Source organism: Peromyscus maniculatus, chromosome 7 (genome assembly GCF_049852395.1).
Source record: "Peromyscus maniculatus bairdii isolate BWxNUB_F1_BW_parent chromosome 7, HU_Pman_BW_mat_3.1, whole genome shotgun sequence".
NCBI lineage: Eukaryota > Metazoa > Chordata > Mammalia > Rodentia > Cricetidae > Peromyscus > Peromyscus maniculatus.
In genome coordinates, this window is record NC_134858.1 from 55,046,391 (window position 1) to 55,071,269 (window position 24,879).

The 24,879-nt window shown below is 45.3% G+C and overlaps 1 protein-coding gene across 4 annotated transcripts; it reads left to right on the plus strand.

The window, feature by feature from the left end:
- Nucleotides 1-3,337: 3,337 nt before the first annotated feature.
- Nucleotides 3,338-22,083, plus strand: Ubl7 (ubiquitin like 7). 4 transcript variants are annotated; one of them, XM_076576370.1, is made up of 11 exons: nucleotides 3,338-3,941; nucleotides 5,637-5,849; nucleotides 8,629-8,748; nucleotides 13,094-13,176; nucleotides 13,973-14,057; nucleotides 14,425-14,482; nucleotides 15,388-15,521; nucleotides 15,739-15,788; nucleotides 16,014-16,181; nucleotides 16,740-16,862; nucleotides 21,834-22,083. In XM_076576370.1, the coding sequence occupies exons 1-11, from the start codon at nucleotides 3,902-3,904 to the stop codon at nucleotides 21,969-21,971; spliced, it is 1,212 nt and encodes a 403-aa protein (XP_076432485.1). In that variant the 5' UTR covers nucleotides 3,338-3,901; the 3' UTR covers nucleotides 21,972-22,083. The 4 variants fall into 4 exon arrangements, with proteins under 4 accessions (XP_076432485.1, XP_076432489.1, XP_076432486.1 ...); XM_076576374.1 differs by having other exon boundaries at nucleotides 3,890-3,993; XM_076576371.1 differs by lacking the exon at nucleotides 3,338-3,941 and adding an exon at nucleotides 3,983-4,269.
- The last annotated feature ends 2,796 nt before the right edge of the window (nucleotides 22,084-24,879 follow it).

Consider the following 24,879-nt stretch of genomic DNA (forward strand, 5'->3'; position numbering starts at 1 on the left):
AAGTCCATACAGATAAAATTTAAAAAATAAATATTAAAAAAAATAAAGGTACAGAAATTCAGGCTGGAGAGATGGCTCAGCAGTTAAAAGCACTGGCTGGTCTTCCAGGAGACCCAGGTTTATTCCCAGCACCCATATGGTAGCTTACAACCTATGTAACTCCAACCCGAGAGATCTGACATCCTCTTCTGCCCTCCAAGGGCACTAGGCATGCTTGTGGTGCACAGACATGCATGTGGTGCCCAGACATGCATGCAGACAAAACGCCGATACACATAACAATTTTTTAAAATCTACAAATGTTATATAAAATACATTTATTAAAAGTCACATAGCTGTAATTACAGGAGAATCAAGAAATCCTCAGATGCCAAAGATAAAAGAGGATCTGAAAATATCAGTGGAGTTGAGAGTTGAGTATCTCCCCATAAGGATCTGTGGTTCTAGACATTTGGCTTGGGAGTTTTTGGTTTGGGGGCCTGGGGCCTCTCAGGGATTGAAACTGATCAACTCAGCATGAAGTGGAAACTCTTAAAATATTTGCTAAGTGGATGATCAGATTGCTAAAAAAATAATTAGGCACACAAGAAGACAAGGGAAATTCTCTCTGCTTGGCTTTGAAGATAGGATCTGGAACAGGTCCCTGTGTAAGAAGAGTTATTTCCTTACCATGTGAAACCTCAAGCTTGCGCTTTGCATAAGATTGAGGTCAAACTTTCTAAGACCATCCAGGGACATCCATAGTTCGTCCCATGGATCTTGACAAACCAAGTGTTAATCCACTGGCATAGCACTAGCAACATCTATATATCTAAAGAAGTGTCACACCCAAAAATATTCATAGAAATAATAGAATGTTAAAAAGAGCAGAAAAAATGCATCTTCTCCAAAAAAAAAAAAAATGTCAGCAGGAAAACAATAGTCAACAGTAAAAAATGTCAAATAGGATGTCAATCTGAATGAAAACAAATGTCCAAAGAAACTGAAGAAGACATCAAGGCTTTAAGAATAATACATAAGCCATTGCTCTTAACTACTGACTCATTTCCCCAGTTCCAACATTTGTGCTTGTAGCAGGAACTGTTATAGATGAGTTTCAATGACTTTCTTGTGTGACTCAGAAATCCTCATATTTCTATAAACTTATTAAAAATTATTTCAAAAATAAAAATGTTAGCTGGGTGGTAGTGGTGCACACCTTTAATCCCAGCACTCGGGAGGCAGAGGCAGGCGGATCTCTGTGAGTTCGAGGCCAGCCTGGGCTACAGAAAGAGTTCCAGGAAAGGAGCCAAAGAGAAACTCTGCCTCAAAAAACAAAACAAACAAAAAAATTTTGAGATGGGGAGATAGTTTAGTGGGCAAAAGCACTTGCTTTCCACAAAAACTTGACTATCTGAATTTGGATCTCTAGAACCCACAGAAAAGCTGGAGGCAGTAGTGTAGGCATTTGCAACCCCAGAACACCCCTACTGGGAGACGGGAGGCTGAAACAGGAGACTTCCAGAAGCCCCTGGGCCAGCTAGCCCGGTTTATGTAGCATTGAAGAGACTGTTTCAAACAGGATGGAAAGGTGAGGACCATCACCTGGATTGTCAACTGACCTCATTTTTGTCACGGCACACCCCACCTACATCTACTACACCCATGAACATGCATACTCCCCCCCAAAAAAATAATACTAATAAAAATTTAAATGTCCATTCTTACAATTTGTTGTTCAGTAGAATTACTGATTCGGCCCAATAATCTCTTGAACGTTTAATGAATGATCATCCAGCATTTTCTTAGAGCTGACAAGGGTATCAGTGTTTCCAAATATGAACTGGCTGAAGAACCTGGTCTTGGACTCTTTCCTTCTTGCCAAATATCTATCTTTGTCTTTTGCCTAGGTTTCCTTTTTTCTTTTTTAGACCTTTGCTTTGCAGCACGGTACTTACTTAATAACCGGGTCTCCACAGGACCTGTTTGGATGATCCTAGCTTATCCCTTCATTAGTTTGCACACTTACAACATCATCATGTTGCAGTTGAGATCTCCTTTCATGGGAACAAAAGGCTACACACAATAAGGCAGTCATATTGGATAAACAGTTTTGGCCTGGACCATTCATTTAACCCATATTTATTGCTAACCTACTATGTTTCAGGTCCTGGTCAGCTATGGAAGACAAAATAAACAAGACAGGGTCCATTTTTTCATGAAGATTATGATGCCATCAAACAAAAGAATTTCACGAGCATTCAGCTCCGTTTGGAGAACACAAAAGGAGATGGGTTTCCTGACATCTCTGGCAAAAGAGTTAGTGAAGTAAAGAATGAAATTCAAGTGTCAGTACCTTAGTAGATAGGAAATCGCCTAAAAGGCTGGTCATTTAAGAGTTCCTGAGCCGGGCGGTGGTGGCGCACGCCTTTAATCCCAGCACTCGGGAGGCAGAGCCAGGCGGATCTCTGTGAGTTCGAGGCCAGCCTGGGCTACCAAGTGAGTCCCAGGAAAGGCGCAAAGCTACACAGAGAAACCCTGTCTCGAAAAACCAAAAAAAAAAAAAAAAAAGAGTTCCTGAAAGATGGTCGGGCGGTGGTGGCGCACGCCTTTAATCCCAGCTTTCAGGAGGCAGAGGCAGGCGGATCTCTGTGAGTTCAAGGCCAGTCTGGTCTACAGTTCAAGTTCCAGGACAGCCAAGGCTACACAGAGAAACCTTGTCTCAAAAAATAAAATAAAATAAAATAAAATAAAATAAAAAAAAATAAAATAAAAAAAAATAACTGGAAGAGGGGCTGCATCTAAAAATGGATATGATAGGAAAGAGACTTTGGGAACTGTGAAACCTTCCCCCAGCACAGCACACATATTTCATACGAACAGGAGGGGTAATTACGTGTAGTTGGATGTTCTCTGTCAAGCTGTCCTACTCAGTTACTGTCCTAGTTCTTTCTGTCCTATAGTGGACTGAACAAGAACACAGCTTTTACACTTGCACACACAAAAATCAGTGTTCAGCTATTATGAGCAACTTCATTTACACAAATCACATTCATTTATTTGTTTGTTTATTTATTAATTATTTGTGTATGTGCATATATGCCAGTGTGAATGCGTGGTCAGAGGGCAGTCTTGAGGAGTCCTGTCCTTCCATCCTGTGGTCCTCGGGTTTGGAGGTGAGTGCCTTTACCTGCTGGGCCATCTCATTGGTCCCTCAACTTTATAGTTTCATAGTAGTTGTTTTTGTTTGTTTTTTGGGGGGGTATTGTCTTCCTTAGTTTTGGAATATCCTTAGTCCAATCAGTACTCTCTGATTACAGCTAATTCTAACTTCTGTGCAAACACAATTCAGTTTGATGGAGCAGAAGTTTCTCAGTCATCTAAAAACAGTTTCCCTATGAAAGTTGAGTGGAAATTCCCCTCTCCAAACCGATTCTATGAATGACTGTGATATAAACGCCATTGTTGCATGTTCACGGTGTGCCAGGAACCCTACTTAATCACTCCTCTTGAGGACTCAACTTTTGTAGTCCTGGTGCGCCGCCACAAGGTATGTTCCCTGGGAGAAAGGAACAAAAAGCACTGGAGGCTGACTACGCGGGAGGACAGCGTCTTCATCGGAAGAGCCCCGGAGGAGGGAACGGGGCCCCTCGGGGTGGAGGTTTGTCACAGGGTCTAGGGCCCATCCAAGCCCGAATAATCAACCGGCTTTATAACTGACCCAGGAGAGTGCGAGAATCACTGGGCTGTTGACTGCTTTCGAAAACCCCACCCCGAGTTCCCCTACCTCAGCTGGTAGGATTTTGTCTGACAGAATTCCTAACTGCTCGAAGTCACGCCTCCTAGGAACCAGCAGCATCCGCTGGCTACGGGACGGCCATTTGTAAGGGGCGGGGCCTCAGCGAAAACTATCACCCCCAGAATGCAGCGCGGAGCTTCCGGTTTCCGGCAAGAGGGCCAGAGTGAGTGTTTACACCGGCGGCTCTGTGCGGCCGGGTTCCTTCCGCGGGACGGGTGAGGGCGCTGGGCCCCCTGGGCGCGCGGGGCTCTCGTGGGTCTGGAGTAGCTAACTGGTCCCACGGGAGAGGTGGGGTTGCCAACAGTGTGTCCCTACTCACGACTTGGGTATCTGTGACCTTGGGCCAAGTGACTTGAGCTGAATCTTGATTACCGATCTGAAAAATATGGATGACCATGCCTGCCCCAGGGGACAGTTGTGAGGACCGAGATCGCTGTTCGAAAACCCCAACTCCTTCCTCGCTTTAAACCGAAGGTGGACAGTGTCTTGAGGTCTGCTGGGTAGAGTCATAGCTTTTTCTTAGCCTTGGCTATACCGCAAGGGGCCTCTTTGGAGGAAGCCTTGTCTATAACAAGGGACTTGTTTTGCGTTGCCAAGCTCTTGTACCCTTTGAGTTTTTCGATTTATTTTGTGGGCATTCATATATGCCTGGCTTGGGGACGGTGAATTAGAAAAGCTCTGGTCTTGGCTTCCAGAATGGTTTTCAATAATGCGGGGGAGGGGCACACATAGAGGGGAGGGGTAAGAAATTGAGAAATAAATAAGTCTTACAAGGAAAAAGCAGCACAGAGAAAATATCTTTTTTGGTATATTACCAGCTGGTATCTGGTAATGAAGCTGGCTGACTAGCCACTTGTCCTCAAATCTTATTGATTTGTGTTGCTCTTTTGCCTTGAGGGAACAGGGAATGTGTGACCAAGAGAAGAAAAAGAGGGCATGGAAACTGTGTTTGTGTGGTCTTGGTAGGAGTTTGCTAAGAGGCTAAAAAGGGAAGTGAATTTACATGCAAAGACAGGAGGTGAGCAGACGTATAGATGGGGGACAGTTTTGTTATGAAGTCGACTGACCTGTTGTTATAAGAGGGGCGGGGCTGGGGCCGTTAAAGAAAGCTAGAAGGAGTCAGAATGAATGGGTCTTTAATCCAGGCTGTGGAGTTCACACCTGTTCACAGAGGTACTTTGGGGTTCAGTGAAGGCATTCAGAGCAGTTAAGTCATTTGTCAGATCTCTGTTTTAAACAATAAAACATTGGGTGGCGCCATGGATCTTTGATATGGGGAGGCATGAAAGGCAAGGACTTGTTAAAGCTGTTGTAATAGCTAAATCAAAAATTGAAGATGGAAACTAGGAATCAGTGTATAAAAGAAGTGTTGGATGATCTTGCTCGAACCTCACAACATTCCCATCAGAATAGTCTTTTATGCCCACTTTAAAGGTGAAGAAACTAAGGCATAGAGAAATTTTTTGCTGTCCACTGCAGGAGGAATAAAGAGAGGACACTAGGTTCTAGTTCTAGCTTCCTAATGTAACACCTTGTGCTTTTGTAGCAGTATTGCACTGAACTTATCTTTCTTCCTTTTTTTTTTTTTTTTAAAGATTTATTTATTTATTATGTATACAGTGTTCTGCTTCTGCTTGCATATATCCCTTCAGGCCAGAAGAGGGTGCCAGATCTCATTACAGATGGTCGTGAGCCACCATGTGGTTGCTGGGAATTGAACTCATGACCTCTGGAAGAGCAGGCTCTTAACCTCTGAGCCATCTCTCCAGCCCCTGAACTTATCTTTCATTTAGCCTGGTTGCAGGAAGGGGATGAGTAGGATTTGTCCTTTAACCATTAATGCCTTATTCTTTTACAGGGAGAAAGAGAGAGCGCGAAAGAGAGAGGATGTCTCTCTCAGACTGGCATCTGGCAGTGAAGCTGGCTGACCAGCCACTCGCCCCCAAATCAATTCTTCAATTGCCAGAGACAGAACTGGGAGAATATTCGCTAGGGGCCTATAGCATTTCATTTCTAAAGCAGCTTATTGCTGGCAAGCTCCAGGAATCTGTTCCAGACCCGGAGCTGATTGGTGAGTTTTGGAGCTGGGTTGCTGCTCTGGCCTCCTCTGGGAGATGAGTTAAAAGAGTAAATTAAGGGCTTGTGATTTGTTGCTTCATAATGTTAACACTCCAGAGTAAGTTTTACATGAGTAGAAACACAAAACATATGACAGAACCATTGTTTGCCACTTTAGTCATGAGTTAGACTGAACTACTTCGTTATGATGCTCAACTATGACATCGTTGAGGTCCTTCTCTTGAGAGAGCAAAATTAGGGGTAAGTTGACCAAAGAGTTGCTGATGAGACAAGACTCCTCAGTCTATCACTTAGAAGGATTTTTGTTTGCCTTAGTGGCAGCCAAACAGGAATGAGGTTGGCAAGGCATTTCTGGCGGAGGAAGGAGGGATTTAAGTCAGTTCAGTCAAATTAGATTATAAATGTAATTTAAGCTAGTCAAGGGTTCCAGCTGGTAAAATCAAAAAACATGTTTCCTATCACAGGTGGATTAGATTCATCCTTTTTGGTTGCTACATTTTTTCCATTTTTTTAGATTAAGTACCCTCTACAGTATGGAGCTTTAGAGCTCCTCTGTGGATGTATTTCTTAAATAAGCATTTGTGCTTGATAACAGTTGTTTAAAATGTTGGGTTTTATTTGTTTGTTTGTATTTGAGATAGGGTCTCACTTTGTAACCCTGACTGGCCTGGAAATCACTTTATAGACCAGGCTGGCCTGAACTCACTGCTTGCCTCAGTTTCCTCTGCTGGGATAAAAGACGTGCAACACCACACCTCGCGAAAATTGTGTTTTTTGATAGCCCCACAACACACACAGGTGCTAACTGTTGCATCCAGGGCCTTGCACATGCTAGGAAAGCAGTCTGCTACGGAGCTGTACCCAAAGCCTGTTTATATGAAAGTTTTTTTTTTTTTTTAATGTAAAAGTAGGATCTTGCTAAATTGCCCAGGCTGGCCTCATATCTGCTTCAGCCTCTCAAGTATCTGGGATTACAGATGCATGTCACTGCACCTGAGAAAGTATCTTCTTTTGTATGTAAGTGGTGCATACATATGTGTGCTAGGATCCAGCCTCAGCTTGAGTTCAGATCCTGAGATGGGGAAGGGGTGTCGGCACAAGGAAAACTTCTGACCACCAAGTGGATTACACTCAAGTGGCCCTGAATAGCTTAGGCTATCTTTCTTCTTCTTCTTCTTTTTTTTAATGGGGTGGTGGTGGTGGTGGTGGTGGTGAGCTTAGGCTATCTTTATTTATACTTAAACAGAGTCTTTTTTTTCTGTTTTTTTTTTTTTTTTCTTACCAGGGTTACATGAACAGCTTTATTATTGGCTCCTATTTTTGACTTTAAGAAATACATCATGATTTAAGTAATACATTGTGATCATTATGAAAGCCCCCATTGTTCCCCTTTATGTTTCCCCAAATACACCTTCCCACTCCCCACATAACCTTATCCTAGACACAGAGTTCAGCATTTTTGCAGGCTTAACTAAATATCGAGACAGACACATCCTGCTCTTGCAGCACTCACATCAGCTGGCAGCTACTGAGGTTACAGAAGTAAAAAGTAATAGATGTGGGCACAATGCTTTAAGGACAACATTCAAACCCAGATAATTTTTCATGTCTGTAAGATATACTTTTATACAGTTCCCTTTTCTACAAGAGGGTTCCATGTCTCAATCTCTCTGCAAAGGCAGACCTTAATAAAGCACTCTTTTTCCCATCTCACTGTACCATACTTCTTCCACCAATATAAGCCCCTATGTTTGGTAAAGATGGATCTATCCATCCCACATTTTGCATTGTATTTTTTTCTCTTGGAGCATGCCAGATTCTACCAATGATTCTATGCTTGGTGTCCAGGGAACTTACTCTTAACAGTTGGCACTATGTGTATTCCTGAGGCTTTCTCCTGAGTCTGTGTATGCATGCCCTGCTCTCCTTTCCAGAACTGTGAGACATGGTTAATGTTCCAGGTCTTGTTTTTCTCATGTGTACCTAACTATCTCCATTGAATCAGAAAAGTTCTCAGGATTGGGAGTTGTAGTTAGTAATTCCAGATAAGATATTTAAGAAGCATTAACCACCTGTTGAAACTTAGGGGAAAATATTTGAGAAAGAACAGAATTTCCAGGGAAAATTATAGCTATTGCATGTGTAACTGACAGTCAAACTAAAAACCACCCAAAGAATCACCAATGTAATGAGAAAGAAAAGAGCCTGCAAACCACACGAATTTTGCAAATTCCTGTGCTGTCCTGTGGACTGTTGGTCCTTGCCAAGCGAGAGTCCGTCTGTTTCCACAGGTGCCTTGCCCTGAGGAAACCATTGGACAGGTAGTCATATGCTGATCGGAGACTAGCTGCACAGCCCCCAACATGTGTGTGCAGGCGAACGCACTCATGCGTGTGCCTGAAGAGACCAGAGCAGGACATCAGGTGTTCTCTTCCTACTCCTCTTTATTGCCTTGAGACAAGACCTCGAACTGAACCTGAGCCTTGCAGTTTGGGTTAGGCTGGATGGCCAGCAAGTTCTTGGTGTCAGCTTGCCTCTGCCCTCAGTACTGGGGTTCCAGGCACGTGTAGCCGGGCCTGGCTTTTTGTGTGGGTGCTGGGGATTCGAACCGAGGTCCTCATGCTTGCAGAGCAAGTGCTCTTCCCACTGAGCTGTTTCCCTAGCCCCTGAGAGCTGTCAATTAAAGTTAGATTCTCAGGAGACAGAAACTAAATTGCTTTGAGAAACAAAATATAAATGGGCAGGGTTTTTTTTGTTTTTTGTTTTTTTAGATCTGATCTACTGTGGTCGGAAGCTAAAAGATGACCAGACCCTTGACTTCTATGGTATTCAGCCTGGGTCCACAGTCCATGTTCTCCGCAAATCTTGGCCCGAGCCTGATCAGAAACCTGGTAAGTGAGGGTTTGTCCTTAGTTATCATGGGCAGAGCTTCGTGATATCTCCAAGGGAAGAGCCTGTGTATTCTTGAGGTATGGTCCTGGATGCAACAAACATTTACTGAGATGGTGATAGGAACAATCTTTATCCTTACTGGATTAAGTGGAGCCCACTGATAGAGTTAAGTTGTGACATTGTTACTGCCAACACCATTGTTGTTGTTGTTTTTTTTCCCAAAAAACAGGGTTTCTCTGTGCAGTTTTGGTGACTGTCCTAGATCTCGCTCTGTAGCCCAGGCTGGCCTCGAACTCACAGAGATCTGCCTGGCTCTGCCTCCCGAGTGCTGGGATTAAAGGTGTGTACCACCACCACCACCACCACCACCACCACCACCACCACCACCACCACCACCACCACCACCACTCCCCCACCCCCCAGCTTTATCCATTGTTTTCTAATCATGTAGGGAGTATGGGTTTATTTAAACTCTTTAGATTAACAGCTGATTTCTCAGTTAACTTTATATCCTCTTACTGTTGCTTGCTCATGAGACAAAAGCCAGAATCTTCGCCTGTTTTTGTAATGCTGCAGTTTGTCCTGTGTGAGCTCATCTTCCCACCAACTCCTCAGTTGTTGGTTTGTTCAGTGAGCTAACCCTGTCGACCTGGTAATTTACTTCCAGAAAACATTCCAATAGCATTCAAGAAGCTCTGGGAAGAAACTATACAAAACTTAAAGCCTTTTTAGTTTATTAATAGAAAGTGCTGGTTGGAATTCACAACTAGATTTGTGTTTGTGTTTTAAAAGCTTCTCCATGTATAAAGTCAAGCTATGTTAAAGAGATTAACTTTGTTTTGTTTTTTTTAACTGTTTTTTTTTTTAAAGATTTATTTATTTATTATGTATACATTGTTCTGTCTGTACATATCCCCACAGGCCAGAAGAGGGCACCAGATCTCATTATAGATGGTTGTGAGCCACCATGTGGTTGCTGGGAATTGAACTCAGGACCTCTGGGAGAACAGCCAGTGCTCTTAACCTCTGAGCCATCTCTCCAGCCCCGAGATTAACTTTGTTAAACTAGCAGTTTGACATATTTTTATCTTGTTTGTGTCTGCTACGGGGAGTAGTTGCCAGTTTGAAAGTTACCTTTTCAATTTTAAATGTTAAGGGCAAAAACATGTTTTGTATCCATATGGGAAGTGAGACATCCAAGGATTAGTCTGACACTCAGAGCCAGGCTTTGGAGTCTCACTATTACAGGTTCACCATCATCAGATAAGGACTTTCTGAGACCGTGGTGGATCAAGGGAAAAGTAAGATCCTTACCATTTCTAAACAGAGACAAACATACAAGGAATTACACATCCCTTCGTCCTGGCTGATGAGAGTGACTTCTTCCTCTGCCAATTACAGTTTTCACCTTGCTATAGTTTGCCTTCCTTCTCGAATAAAGTTATTAAGAGCCTAATCATAAGATTGACCCCAGAGCAAAACTGTGTTTTCCCCAGAATCATCCATCGGAGCCCAAATCCTCTGGCTTTCCTAATACCCTCTGATTGAAATGCCTCACGGTTCTTGGGGTGTACATTCTCCTCTATGTACTGAGCATTAAACGCAGCTTGTTCAGATATAGGTCTGTCCCTCTGTTCTTCAGCTGGAGGGCATTGACTGAAAAAATTAATGGTTATGGTTTCTGCAAGCTAGTTTTTTTTTTTTTCCTCAGCATCTTATCACATTCTAGCATTTTATAGATGGAGAAAAAAGATTGGAAGGATACTTATTCAGGGTCACCTAATTAAAATGAGTTAGAGCTGGGATATAAATCTAGATTATTCTGGTTTAGAAGCCTTTGTGTTTTCTTCTGGCCTGGCTGCCTCTTTCCCAAAGGGTATTATATTGCAGAGACACCCAGTACTCTAAGCAGATTGTGCCTTAGGATATCCAGAGCCTTTTCCTCCTCATGTTATCTGCAGGTTTATTTTTGAAACAAATGGAATTTTTATTGGGAGGTGAATGTAAATTTAGTTCTGAAAAGAAGTTTTTTAAATGATAGTACTTTAGATATTTTCTCCTGAAGCATTCTTCTTCTAAAAGGAGGTCGATTTGATGCTATACTTCTGTGGTCACAGAATAACAGAGGCGGAGGGAGGAGGGTTGTTGCCTGAAGGCCAGCCTGGTCTAAATAGTAAGACCCTGTCCCAAACAGTAGGAATGGAATAAACAGTAGCACCCACCCCAGAGTTGGCACTGTAACGAGGAGAACTGCCAGGCAGTCTTTTTTCTGCCTGGATCACTTTGGGAGTCTCCATTGCAGGCTGCTGTTTCCGCTCTCACTTTAGAGAGAGAGAGAGAGAGTGTGTGTGTGTGTGTGTGTGTGTGTGTGTGTGTGTGTGTGTGTGTGTGTGTATATGTATGTGTGTGTTGAGCCAGGGCTTTGATTTTTATCACCTAGAACTTGTAATCTTTCTCCTGCTTCCAAAGGACTGGGATTAGAAGTATAGGCCACCATACTTAGCTTAAATTATTTATTTTTTATTTCTTGGCAGTGCTGGAGATCAAGTACCCTTTCTTATTATCCCATGCCTTTCCATGTATTTTCACTTAGACTTCGAAGCCCTCCTTCCAGTAAACATGTACTCTGCCTTAAGTTCCCCTCTTGGATGGTCTCCTAGGAGGTAACTTGGGCCCTAGCCTTAATTGTAGTGGTGACTAGCACCCTTAATGGCAATCTGTGTCTCTGCCCAGGTCCTCAGTATGGCATTTTATAAATATATGTTTGTATGTTGGATTTAGTCTCATAGTTTCATTTCTCCTACTACCCCAAGAATTTCTAATGGGAGGGACTCTTATTTTTCACCTTCTTGTGACTTGTCCAAAGCTAGAAACAAGATAAATGCTTGATTTGTTCAGTTTGTTGAATGAATAAGTTAGGTATTTATTGTGGCATCTATTTTCCAAAGGAGACAGCCCTCATGGTCATGCTATGATTGCTGTGCTGAACTCCAGGCATGCAGTTCACTTTGCTTTGAGAGTAGTGTCTGTACAGTCTGATTATGTAGCCTAGATTATCTAAGGATACCATACTACAGTGTGACCCAGGGTGAACTTCCTACCTGTTCTTATCCCTCAGATTCCTCCCCTGTGAAATGAGTTATGATAGTCAGGTGACCAAATTCATTCTGACTACTGCTAGACTTTCCTGGATATGTAGATCACAGTGTTCAGAAATCAAAAAAGAAGTTGCTGTTTGGCACATGATAAAAGTTTGTTCATCAGAGCTTTCAAGTGCCTTGCGCTTCCTTAGTCTTTACTGGGATTCTTTTTATTGTGGCTTGTTTTTTATTTATTTGTCTATTTGTGGTGCTAGGATCAAGATGGAGAGATGGCTCAGAGGTTAGTAGTACTTTCTGAGGCCGGGCAGTGGTGGTGGTGGTGGTGGTGCACACTTTTAATCCCAGCACTTGGGAGACAGAACTAGGAGGATCTCTGAGTTCGAGGCCAGCCTAGTCTACAGAGTGAGATCCAAGACAGGCAACAAAACTACACGGAGAAACCCTGTCTTGAAAAACCAAAAAAAAATTAGTTCTTTCTGCTCTTCCAGAGGACCCTGGTTCAATTTCCAGCACGCGCATGTAGTTCGCAACCAAATGTAACTCCATTTCCAGGGAATCTGGTGGCCAGGCACTCTCTTGGTACACAGACATACATGTATGCAAAATACTTATACACATAATAATTAAAAGATAAGTAAATAAAAAAAGAACAAAGAAACCTAAAAAAAAATTAGAGAAATCTAAAAGAAAATAATAAAGAAGAAAAAATTACTCATGAGCCTGCCCCTCCTAGAAAATGTTATTCTTTATCTTGCTCCTTCCAGCCTTAGACCATATGCAGACTGACATATTTTGCATAGTGTTACCAGAGAATGCACATCCAACTTTGTGTTCTATTTCTTTCTCTTAACATATTGTGTCAGCGTAGTGCTATATCGTTAAGATGGCTTGGAGTGAACTTATTTTAAGTCCCTACGTAAGAGTCCACTGAGTTGATTATACATTCTTCCTTTTCAAATGTAAGAAATCTAGAATTCCTGCAGTGCATGTTGATCAGAAAAGTCTCTTTCATGTGGTAAGATCCCCCTCTGCTGGAACTTCGTTTGTTTTATGTACTGAAGATAATTTATTGAGTGTGCAAGTTTCATATTTGTGATGCAGATGGATTTCTCTGAGGTTTAGGGTGAGGAGGGAGGGACTCTGTAGACCAAGTTGCACCCCGACAAATGCTGAAATGATGTGGCCACATCTGTGGGAATGGCAGAGCCCGGGCTGTGGGGTAACTACGTGTTCTGTCCTCTAGAACCTGTGGACAAAGTGGCTGCCCTGAGGGAGTTCCGAGTGCTGCACAGTGCCCTGCAGAGCAGCTCCTCCTACAGAGAGGCGGTGAGTTCCGGCAGGAGGTGATGTGAACACTGACTCGTTCAGCTTGGGAGCTGACAGCACATTGCCACGGCAACCAAGAGTTCCTCTGGGAGGTTTTGTTTTTGTCTTTTCGAGACAGGGTTTCTCTGTATAGTTTTGGTGCCTGTCCTAGAACTCACTCTGTAGCCCAGGCTGGCCTCGAACTCACAGAGATCCGCCTGCCTCTGCCTCCTGAGTGCTGGCATTAAAGGCGTGCGCCACCACTGCCTGGCTTCCTCTGGGAGTTTTTGCCATGTCTGTGGGCCTGAGTAGAATCGTGTCTTTCCTCAAAGAGCCTGTCTCAGTAAGGCATCGGCTGTTGATTCCCAATGATGATAATTACACAACCTCTCAGGCTGGCCTTGTGGACTGAATATGGTTACTGCTACAGAATCCATACGCTTTTGCTGATGGGACTTGATCTTTGATGTTGATGAACTGCCTATCACCTCTTAAGCATGGATTTCCCCAATGGAGAAATGAGCCGTTGACAGGCAGAATTAATACAGCTGTGAACTTCCTTTCTTATGTATGCCAGTGTAAAGTAGTCATTGTATGGAGATTGGAAGGGGCTTTGGGGACCTGGAGAAATTGTTATTGGGCTTGTGATGAGAGCATTTGTTTTAGAAGTATCTGAAGTATAGGGATGGTGGTGAGGAACCACAGAGACGGTGGTCCATTGTAGTCGTGTGTATACAAGCATTCGGAAGGGAGTGTGGGCACTTGATGACTATATGGCGCTAGTTGGAATGCTAAGCCATCCCTGTTTCTCCTGCAGGTCTTTAAGATGCTCAGCAATAAAGAGTCTCTGGATCAGATCATTGTGGCCACTCCAGGCCTCAGCAGTGATCCCATTGCTCTAGGTAAGTACAAGAAAAGATCTGAAGAAATGTGAGGTTTTGGAAGAGGAGAAAACTAGAAGCAAAAGAGGGCTCTGAAGAAGCACTGCTCTTGAGGGATGAGGGAACATAATCAAGTTCATTCCACACACCTAGCCCCTAAGGGCTCTAAGTCCTTCAATGTGGCAACTCTGTGTGGCCTAAGTGCAGGAGAATGGGGAACAGGGAGCATTCCCACTGGAACAAGATACCCTTGACTTTCGTTTCTGCCTTTCTCGGGAGGGCTGGTTTGGGGTTCCATTGAGTTGCTTGCTTTGAGACTTAATGCTGCTGTTTCCCTCTGGATCTGGCCAGATTTCAGCTGCCTAAGAGAAATCTTGGTCTCTTCCAGGGGTTCTCCAGGACAAGGACCTCTTCTCTGTCTTTGCTGATCCCAACATGCTGGATACGTAAGTAAAGTACCATTCCTCACGTGGTCAGGCTAGAAACCTGGTCATTGCCTGGGATCTCTTCTTGGAAGTCAGTTCAGTCTGTCACCGGGTCTGCTTTTGAAATGTGTCAAGATGTAAGGAACAGCAGGGGCTGCTTAAGGAATAGAAAAGCCCAAGGCAGGGGCACATGAAGTATGTCACGATGAAGCAGTATGGTGAGGGAGGGACGGAGGGAGGGGGAGAGAGAGAGCGCTTAGTGTGCTGGGTGGATTCCGTGTAGTAAATGTCAGGGATTGTAAGCTAGGGAAAGAAGACATAGGTATATAGGACCATAAAATGTTAGAGCTGGAAGGACATTAGTGGCCGCGTCCCCTTATTTTGCAAGCAAAGAAATTAACCCAGATCTAGGAAGAGAAAGGAGTTATCAGAAGCTGTCCACTGTATAGGAAGTTGTGTCTGGACCCAGCTCTTAAGCCCGAGCCTACCAAACTGCATTTCCATTTCCCATGGTGCCTTGCCTGTAGTTTTGCTCTTTGGTCTGTGTGACGGATTTTCAGTGGATTTCAAAAGTGGAGCCTTTCTAATACTGCTAAGGGCAGATCAGCAGGATGACAAAACTTCCTGGCAAAAGATGCTGAAGAATGGGCTAAGTGTGGGGCACTTACTTATAATCCCAGAACTCTGGAAGCAGAGCTACTCACAATAAATCTGAGGCCATCTTGGCCTAGAGAGCAAGTTATAAGCCAGCCAGAGCTATAGAGTGAGGCCCTATCTCAAAGCCCAAACCCAAACTAGAATGAAACAAAATCACACTGAAGACTAAGGGATTAAGGGCAGGCCTGGGTAGCTCTGTTTTAAGGGTCACCCATACTGTCATGGAAAAGGGTGCTCTTTCTTTAGTCATTTTTTTATCCCTCTTCTAGATTGGTGCCTGCTCACCCAGCCCTGGTCAATGCCATCATCCTGGTTCTGCACTCGGTAGCAGGCAGCACCCCAATGCCAGGAGCTGACTCCTCTTCCCGAAGCATGCCCTCCAGCTCGTACCGGGATATGCCAGGTGAGGCCCCTCAGGAGCTGGTAGTGGCCCAGGGATTTGCTTTACTCAGCAGCTATGTATAGTGTTGGCATAGGGCGTGAGTCAGGAAGTGCATCTGTCCTGTAATTTTCCAAGGGGAGAGATGAAATATGAATTTAGAGCGTAACTCGAGCTGAGATCTGGAGCTGCGCCGGTGCCTTTCTGTTCTTCCTCCTGGAATCTGTTCACTCTCCTGCAGGTGGCTTCCTGTTTGACGGGCTCTCGGATGATGAGGACGACTTTCACCCAGTGAGTGGCATGGCAGCCTGCCCCTTGGGAGAGATGGTCCTGGGAACCAGCTTCTCCTTAGACCTGCCATTTCCAAGGCTGGGAAGTGGTCACAAGGACCTTTAGGGGCCAAGGCCATGTATTATTATTCCTTTTAAAAGGAGGGACCTTAGGAAGTCTTCCTGGGAACTGTGGGAGCATGGGTGTGGTTCTTTTATCCTAATTCTGGATGCTTCTTTTTTCCAGAGCACCCGGTCTACGCCTTCTAGCAGTACACCCAGCTCCCGCCCGGCCTCCCTGGGGTACAGTGGAGCTGCTGGGCCCCGCCCCATCACCCAGAGTGAGCTGGCCACTGCCCTGGCCCTGGCCAGTACTCCAGAGAGCAGCTCTCACACACCAACTCCTGGCACCCAGGTATGGAGAGAGAGTTGAGGACCCTAAGTCCAGGCTGCCAAGAGCAAAGCTCCCTGCAGTAGATAAGATTTACCTTGACTACCCCTGGTGCTGGATCTTTTTGCACTAAGTCCTGGGGCCTGGTGGGGATTTCTCAACTGTGGTTCAGGTGACTCCCTTTTTCACTTACTTGCCTTTAGGACTCAGAAGTCCAGTTTTAGCACAAGCCTGGTTGTTCCCTCTTCCTTATCCCCAATAGGGACTAGATATCACTGGAGTAAGGTTCTTGCTGATGATTTATTCTGTCTCCAAAGCTACCTCTCTCAATACTGGGGTTCTAGATTGGGCCTGGGGTCTCAGAGTCCTTTTCCCTGGAGTAAAAGAGCATGGGACCTTTTATGTCCACATAGATTGCTTTTAGGTACCCCATAATATAGTGTGGTTGTCTCATAACAGACCCCTGTTGGTAGGCAGGAGTTAGGTACCCCAGGAGTAACGTGCAGTCATGTGGCAACACTGTCTGTCTGCTGGGAAGCTGAGATGGCTGTGGAGCAATGCTGACTGTCTATTTGAATCTAGGGCCATTCTTCAGGCACCTCGCCGATGTCCTCTGGTGTCCAGTCAGGAACGCCCATCACCAATGATCTTTTTAGTCAAGCCCTCCAGCATGCCCTGCAGGCCTCTGGGCAGCCAAGCCTTCAGGTGAGTCTCTACACTTTCAGGTTTCATGTAGTCTCCTAGTTTGGCATACTAAACCTTTTTCTGCACACTGGAGGAACACCAGGGGCAAATGAATGGCAGCGTGACAGGTGAGCCTTCCCAGAAAGGCAGTTATTCTTGTGACTTCTCATTCTTGACTGTGGCCTGACTCCTGTGATCATGAGGAAATTTTGTGCTTTCTTTTCTTTTTTTTTTTTTTTCCTGAGGCAGGGTTTCTCTGTGTAGCTTTGGAGCCTGTCCTGGAACTCTAGACCAGGCTGGCCTCGAACTTACAGAGATCTGCCTGCCTCCCAAGTGCTGGGATTAAAGACGTGTGCCACCACCGCCCGGCAAGGAAGTTTTAGTTAATCATTCATTCAGTGAGCATTGACTGGGCAGTGAGCACACATATTATTGGGACTAGGTTGAGCTGCTGGAGCTCAAAGCGAGCCTGTTCCTTGTTCTTGCCATGGAAGGGTACCATGCAGGCACACATTTGGGAAACATCTTGGTGAGAAGCTCAGCTGCTTGGGGTAAGGGCCTGGGTCCAGCAGAACTAAGAGAGGCTTAAGCTGATTGATAGAGCTAAGTTTGGTAAGCTAGGTAGGGGATGAGTTGTTTGTGATGGAGAGGGGATGATTTCCAGACAGAGGCAACTGCCTGATGGAACAGACATGTATAGGTGTATGTGATATATAGTTAGAAGTCAGTGTTGGCATAGAACATCCTGAGATGGGATCAGAGAAAGAGAGTAGAAGCCTAGGTGTAAGGGGCCTTGAATGCCAGTCCAAGGGGGTTAGATTTGATCTGGAAGTTATTAGAAGTCCTTAGAAGCTTTAAAGACAAAAGGTCACCCTAGCAGCTAAGTGGAGCATCAAAGTGTTAGCATTCTATCTTACACCTTCAAGTATGAGCTGTTTGCTTTATGCCTGCTTCATAGTGAGTCTGGGGGGGAAGCATCATTCTGAAATTTCTTTGGGTCCCACAGCTATGAAGTCGTAAAACCAGGGCACAAGCCTACGTGGTTTTCATGATTATATGTGGTACTCATGGGCAGTGCAAGTGATTGGACGGCCTGGGTTTGCTTCAGTTTCATCTCCAGCCAAATGCCTGTTCCCTGGGCTCCAAAGCTCTAGGCTCTCACTGGCTCTGCCTGGCGTAAAGCGAAGCTGAGATGGCGTGTGTGCATTTCTCTACCGTCCGTACCTTACCCTGTTTGCCTCTGCATTTCTCCCCACTGCCTTCTCCTCACGTGTGCAGTTTTCCGTAAGTTATACATTTCCTTTTTGTGACGAGGTAGGCAGTCATGAACCTATGAAGGAGGAATATGTGGGCAAATCTCTTTCAATCCTTAGAGCAGGGGAAGCTGCTCATGGCTGAAATTCAGAGTCTAAGAGCCATTATATACAGTCATTCTAAATTTTGAGTTTGTCAAAGTGAAAATTCATTCCTGGAAAACCAAAGCCAAAAAATCAACAGCAAGCTGGGTGGTGGTGGCGCATGCCTTTAATTCCAGCACTCGGGAGGCAGAGCCAGGCAGATCTCTGTGAGCTTGAGGTGATCCAGAGTGAGATCCAGGACAGGCTCCAAAGCTACACAGAGAAACTCTGTCTTGAAAAACAAAACAACAACAAAAAATTCAACAGCAAAACCCAAGCAAAGTCTTAAGGCTGACAAGTTATAACCGTATCAGACATGTGGCACACCCTCCTGAAATAGAGCAACTTCAGACCCACCACTTCCTAGAAAAGTGGGAAAGGGTATGAATAGACTATTCACTGAAAAGGAAGTATGGCTGTATGCACACAGAGTTCCTAGCAGTCCCATTTCTCCGAAACTGTCCTGGAGATGTTTGTATATAGAAAATGATATTTCACAACACTGAAAGAGTCACAGCAGCATTGTTTGTAATGGCAGAAAATTGCAGACAGTCAACTGGGGGCTGGACTATTATTATGTGCTTACTAAATAAGTTTTTGTATTAAGGCATGGTGGTACACTGTGATCTCAACACTTAAAAAGTTGAGTTAGGAATACTATGAGTTGGTGACTAGCCTAATATATATATATTAGGAAAACTCTTAAAAAACAAAACAAAAATTTTTGTGTATGTACTGGCTATTTTTTATGTCAACTTGACACAGTTTGGAGTCATCGGAAAGGAGGGGACCTCAATTGAGAAATTCTTCCATAAGATCCAGCTATACACAAGCCTGTGGAGCATTTTCTTATTTAGTGTTGATGGGGGAAGGGCTCAGCCCATTGTGGATGGTTCCATCCCTGGGCTGATGGTCCTGGATTCTATAAGAAAGCAGGCTGAGCAAGCCATGAAGAGTAAGCCAGTAAGCAGCAGCCCTCCATGGCCTCTGCATCAGCTCCTGCCTCCAGGTTCCTGCCCTGTTGGAGTTCCTACTCTGGCTTTCCTCAGTGATGGATTTAAAAGCTGTAAGGTTTTCCCCAGTTACTCCCCAGTTACTTTTATCGCAGTGGCGGAAACCCTGACTAATACAGTATACCAGCATAGTAAGATCACTTTCCACTACCTATTATAGTAAGCAAAAATTAAGCAAGGCGTGATGACGTGTACCTGTAATCTCAGCACTCAGAAGGTGGAAGCAGGGAGATTGAGAGTTCAAGGGCATCCTCAACTGTGTAGTTAGTTCGAGGCCAGCCTGTTCTACATGAGATCCTTTATCAAATATCCAAAAGAAAAGAAAAACTTTAAAAACAACTCAACTTATTTATTTTTGTTGATTTTGTTCTTTGACAATTTCATGCACATACATATTGCATATAATTTATTGTGATTACTCTCCTTGCACCCTCTTATGTCCTCCTCTCATCCCTATCAAATCTGCCTAACACCGCTACTAGTCTCTTTCCGAGATTCATGACTTTCGGTTTTGTTTTGTGTCCCATTAGTTTGACCAGGCCTTCTGTATAAGCACTGGCTTGGGACTGCAGTGGAGCCTGGTGGGGTCACCAGTGGGCACACAGCTGAAGGCGGTGACTCCGCCCTCCTTGATCTATCAGCAGTAAATAGTTCAGCCTTGTGAGGGATGCCCCCCCCCAGCCCTCCCTCCACCTATGCCTGACTGCTGATCAGCCCATTGTTTTGCTTTGATTTTTACATTATTTAACTTATTATTAGTGTGTGTGTGTGTGTGTGTGTGTGTGTGTGTGTGTGTGTGTGTGTGTTGCAGCATTGTTGGGTTCCAGGGATTGAACTCGGATCATCCGGTTCACAAGGCAAGCACTGTTACCCGATGAGCCATCTCACTGGTCTTCCGGGCCTTTCTGCAGGCTCAGTCAGTGCAGACATCCACGGCTGCTGTGAATTCATTATTGTAATGGTTGTGTCTTGCCTAGAGGAGGGCATTTCGTAGCCCTTCTTCCAGTGCTTTCTTTTCTTCCCACCCCCTCCTCTGAGTGTCCCCTGAGCCTTAGAGGGAATGGGATGCGTGTCTAGTTTAGGGATGAGCACTGAAGCACCTTGTATAGCTATGAATCTCTATTCACCACTATTCACTGGGAAGGGAGGCCTCCCTGATTGAATGTGTGTGCATAAGCATAAGTCGTTAGAAGGCAGTTGAGGACACTGTCAGTTTATCTGGACCACAGCAGTCAGTCCTTTTCCCCTTAGGGCTTGTGATCTTCCAAGCATGGGGTTTTGGTCAGGTTTACCATAGCAGACGGATTCCCTCCTAAGGAGCGGTTGTTTGCCCCATATCAGCAGTGTGACTATTGTTCGAGAGGGGCACGTCTTACCTGGCAAGTGGTCTCATAGTTTGTAGGGTCACAGACGGATAAGACCATTGATGCCTTTTCTCCTTCAGCAGCCTGCCCAGTACTTTTGGGGACTTGGAAAGCTATCCAGGAGGGAGGAAGCTTCCAGCTCAGTGCCACTGTTATTTATTTCTCTGTATCCTGCTGCAAACGTGTGTGGTGTCTTCAGTAATAGGGTCTGATTGTCTACTTCTGGTGGCCAACCAAGAGGATGGCCAGAACCTGTGTTGTTTTGGGGAGCTCTGGTGCCTCCCTGATCAATAACTCCCTAATCATATCCCACCCTCGGCACTGGTGTTTTGTTTAATAACCCAGAGCTTCTAGGAGCAGCTTTTTCCAGCCATGAAAGGTATGCTTAATAGGTTTCCATGTGCCTTTTCGTATCCCCTTTGTTTTCGTTAACCAGCCTCCTCTTCTGTCTCAACTCCTCTTCCTCGTTTAAACCTTTCCATCCCAGTGTCCCCATCTTTGCTTTCATAGCACCTACATTCTGCTTTACTCCTCTCTCTTAGGGCAGCCTCCTCCCAATGGCCCTCTTTATAGTTTCATGACTTCTACAACTACTCTTTTTTTTTTTTTTAAGGCTCACCAAGCTTGAATTAGGGATGCCCTGCCTTGACTTCACCCCTGACTTAAAACTAGTTTCAAGCCGGGCGGTGGTGGCGCACGCCTTTAATCCCAGCACTCGGGAGGCAGAGCCAGGCGGATCTCTGTGAGTTCGAGGCCAGCCTGGACTACCAAGTGAGTTCCAGGAAAGGCACAAAGCTACACAGAGAAACCCTGTCTCGAAAAACCAAAAAAAAAAAAAAAAAAACTAGTTTCAATATTTATTCCATGTGTGTGTGTGTGTGTGCGTGTGCACGCAGATAACAGGTTTTTGGAATTTAGACATTGAGTAATCTGTGCTTTTTCTTTACTGTAAAGCTTCATTTGTTCTCTTTACCTTTAAGTGTATCTTTAGTCTTCCTGAAGCACCTGTGGTATGGCCTTGAGCATCAATAGTTTTGCTGTGTGTCTCCTCTCTTCCTGTCTATCCTGAAAACAACCTCTAAGTCTGAGTATGGCCCTGGGCACCAGTAGTTTTGCTGTGGGTCTCCTCTCTTCCTGACTGTCCTGAAAACAACCTCTAAGTCTGACTGTTCCATCTGGAGCCCGGCTAACACCTTTGCCTGCCCTGTCTTTCCACAGAGCCAGTGGCAGCCTCAGCTGCAGCAGTTGCGTGACATGGGCATCCAGGATGACGAACTGAGCCTCCGTGCTCTTCAGGCCACTGGAGGGGATATCCAAGCAGCCCTGGAGCTGATCTTTGCTGGAGGAGCCCCATGAACTTCTAGTACCCGAGTGCCTAGCAAGTTGCAGAGGCGATTCCTAGAAGGAGACACTTGTGAAGTTGCCTCCAGCTCCCCCCACCCTCCCAATATATCTGATGGTCTACTCACCTGCTGTGTCCAATGCTTGGCCTTTCTGTTGATCTCAACTGGTGGGAACAGCTGGGCAAACAAGATGTATGGTTTTGGTGCCGTGGCATCAGGGGTCAGGTTGACACCCCTCCCCGCTTGGTTTGGGCCCTGGGTAGGAGGTTTCAGACCAGTGTCATGGAGGTACTGTGTAATACTCATGTTCACCCTAGAGACAAGTCCCTAGAAGTAGCACCCATGTGATCTGGTGCTTTAGAGCCTGAGGCTGGAGCCAGGCTGCAATCCAGTTTTCATAGTAGCTGCTGAGTTACAGTTAAGTCCAGAAGAGACTACCACTTGTGATGAAAGGCTAGAGAGTGACCAGACAGATTTTGGGTGTGGCAGGAGAGAATATTTGTCAAATGATTCCATGTCCCTACACTGGCTGTGTCTTTGCAAACCTCCTTTGATGTATGTTCTGTAATCCAGGACTCAAATGGTTTCAGGAAGTGTGTCCCTTTCCTGTGTCCTAAAGGCATAAAGACAAGAGCAGTTAAGAAAAATGCTAACAAGACCAGTACAAACAGAGCTGAGCTTTAATATTGAAGATCTTAAAATGTATGTTATTGGAGACAGCTGCTGCTCATCTGTCTGTGCGCTCGTTCCACTTGACAGCGTCCCCTGGGGCATTTCCTGCAGCATTGTAGACATGTCCAAGTTGACCAAGTGGGCTTCGTGCGCTTCTCATCTGTTTGGGAAAACGTCTTTGCTGTCAGTGGTGCGTGGACTCACTTGGAGCTGATGTGGGTGGGCAGGAGCTCAGAGGGCTGTCGCTGCCTTGGCCTTGGCACACGTTCCATTCACACCATCTCCAGTCCTGGCCATTTGGCTCCAGCTTGTCTCCTCTTGGGAAAGAAAGTTTTCCATGAGTGTATCCATAATCTTTTTTACCACAAGGAGCCATATGGAACTGGTCTGTGCCATATTTCTCCACCAGTACAGTTTTAGTTATTTGGTAATTCCATGTGTCCCTTTGAACTACCATCCTGATTTTGGTCCCCAGCACATCCTGTTCTGTATAACCTTTATATTAGTGATAGTCATAAGGGGAGATGCTCAGAAGAACACAGTATTTAAGAGATGCCCTCAGCAGCCCGTTCTTTATCTACTCTGCAAAATTTTTGAAGTTTCCACATTTCCTTCATGATCCTGGGGTTGATGTTGAGAGTATTTGCATTGGGAGAAAAGACTCAGAACTCTCCTGGCTCCTGGATGTCAAGCCTTTTGTGCCTCAGTGATCTGCCTAGAGCTCTGCTTTGTGGTTGGCAGCGAAGACCTGCAAGCTCTATCTGAGCCCAGTATCTCTCACTCTGGTAGAAACAAAGACCCAGGTCCAGTGGTGGTCCTAATGGGGCTGACACAGCCCCTCCGGTCCACTGCTCAAGCTTGCCGGGAGCTGCTCTGTTCTGGGGCAGCCTACTCTGCCAGGCTCCTGAGCTCACTCACCCCATTCTGCTGCAGAACCCTTGGATGTCCTCGCTCTCTCTGGAACAACTCCTGGTACCTGTTACCCAGCTTCCCAGAATTGAGCTGAACAGTTTCCCCTGTTTATCGGGTCTTTCCTCCATGGGCTTGGCACACTGGCTTTGCTTCCTGTGGTCATATTTTAAACAGTACGTGTTGGGCCTGAAAAGTGCCCCCTCTGAGTCCGGGGCTTTCCGTGGCTGAGGATGCCTTCCTTGCCATTCATTGTGCTTCGCTCTTGCAACAAACAGTGAGCCTCTGAGTTGTGTAAACATGGTGGCTTTCTTGCTCATGAAGAACTGGGCTAGTGCTAAGACAGACAGGCCTTGCCCACTAAACCCTGATGAAAGCTGGGCCAGGCAAGTCTAAGGTTGCAGTGGACAACTCGTGGGGAAGGGAGCTCACTTAGATTAGGAGTATGTGTGTGAAGAAATGCTGCTTGGAGAAGGTAGTATTGGAACTAGATTGGAAGGGTAACGAAGAATGGGTAGGCAAGGAAATTGATATGCTGAGTGGCTAGGAGTGGAGAGGGGATGTCACCAGGTGGGCCTGTTAGTGTGGAGAGCAAGTTGGGGACCATAGGGAACCAGAATTGTAACTGGGGAAGCAGATTCGCATTTCAGAAAGGTCATTCTGGCTTCTGGTTGGTGACTAGATTAGAGATGGACAAGTTTGGGAGAGGGGGAGGAGTAAAGGTTGAGGCAGTGGGCCTCTTTGATTGACAGGTCTGGCCTGGCAGGAAAGGAAAGAGGCTGAGGGGTAGTTGGCATGACTGAAACTGACTCCAGTCTTTGGGAGAGTGTACTGTTAGCATCCTGTTTAATGACGACAAGGTTCTGAGGGGAAATCCTGTCAACAATGCCATGGTTAGGAAGTGGACAACTAGAAACTCACTCCAAAGCTGTGTTCTTTCTTCAGCTGTGGCCTCGGAGATGGGGAAGAGCAGGTGGTGAGAGTTGGAGCAGGCTGAAGAGCTCTGGTTTTCTCCTCAGGGCAGAGGAATGGGAGGTGCTCAGAACACATTATTCAAGAGATGCCCTCAGCCGCCCATTGTTCTTAACCTACTCTGCAAAATTTTTGAAGTTTCCACATTTCCTTCATGAGCCTGGGGTTGATGTTAAGAGGTATTTGCATTGGCAGACTCAGAACTCTCCAGGCTTCTGGGTGCCTTTTGTGCCTCAGTGATGTGCCTGGAGTCTTGCCTTGCAGAGTGTCTTTATGCAGGACAGTGGGGTGGGGGTGGGGGACCAGATTTGCATGTGAGATAATCTGACAGCTGTGTGGAGGCTGGATTTGTGGGAAGTGAGACTGCG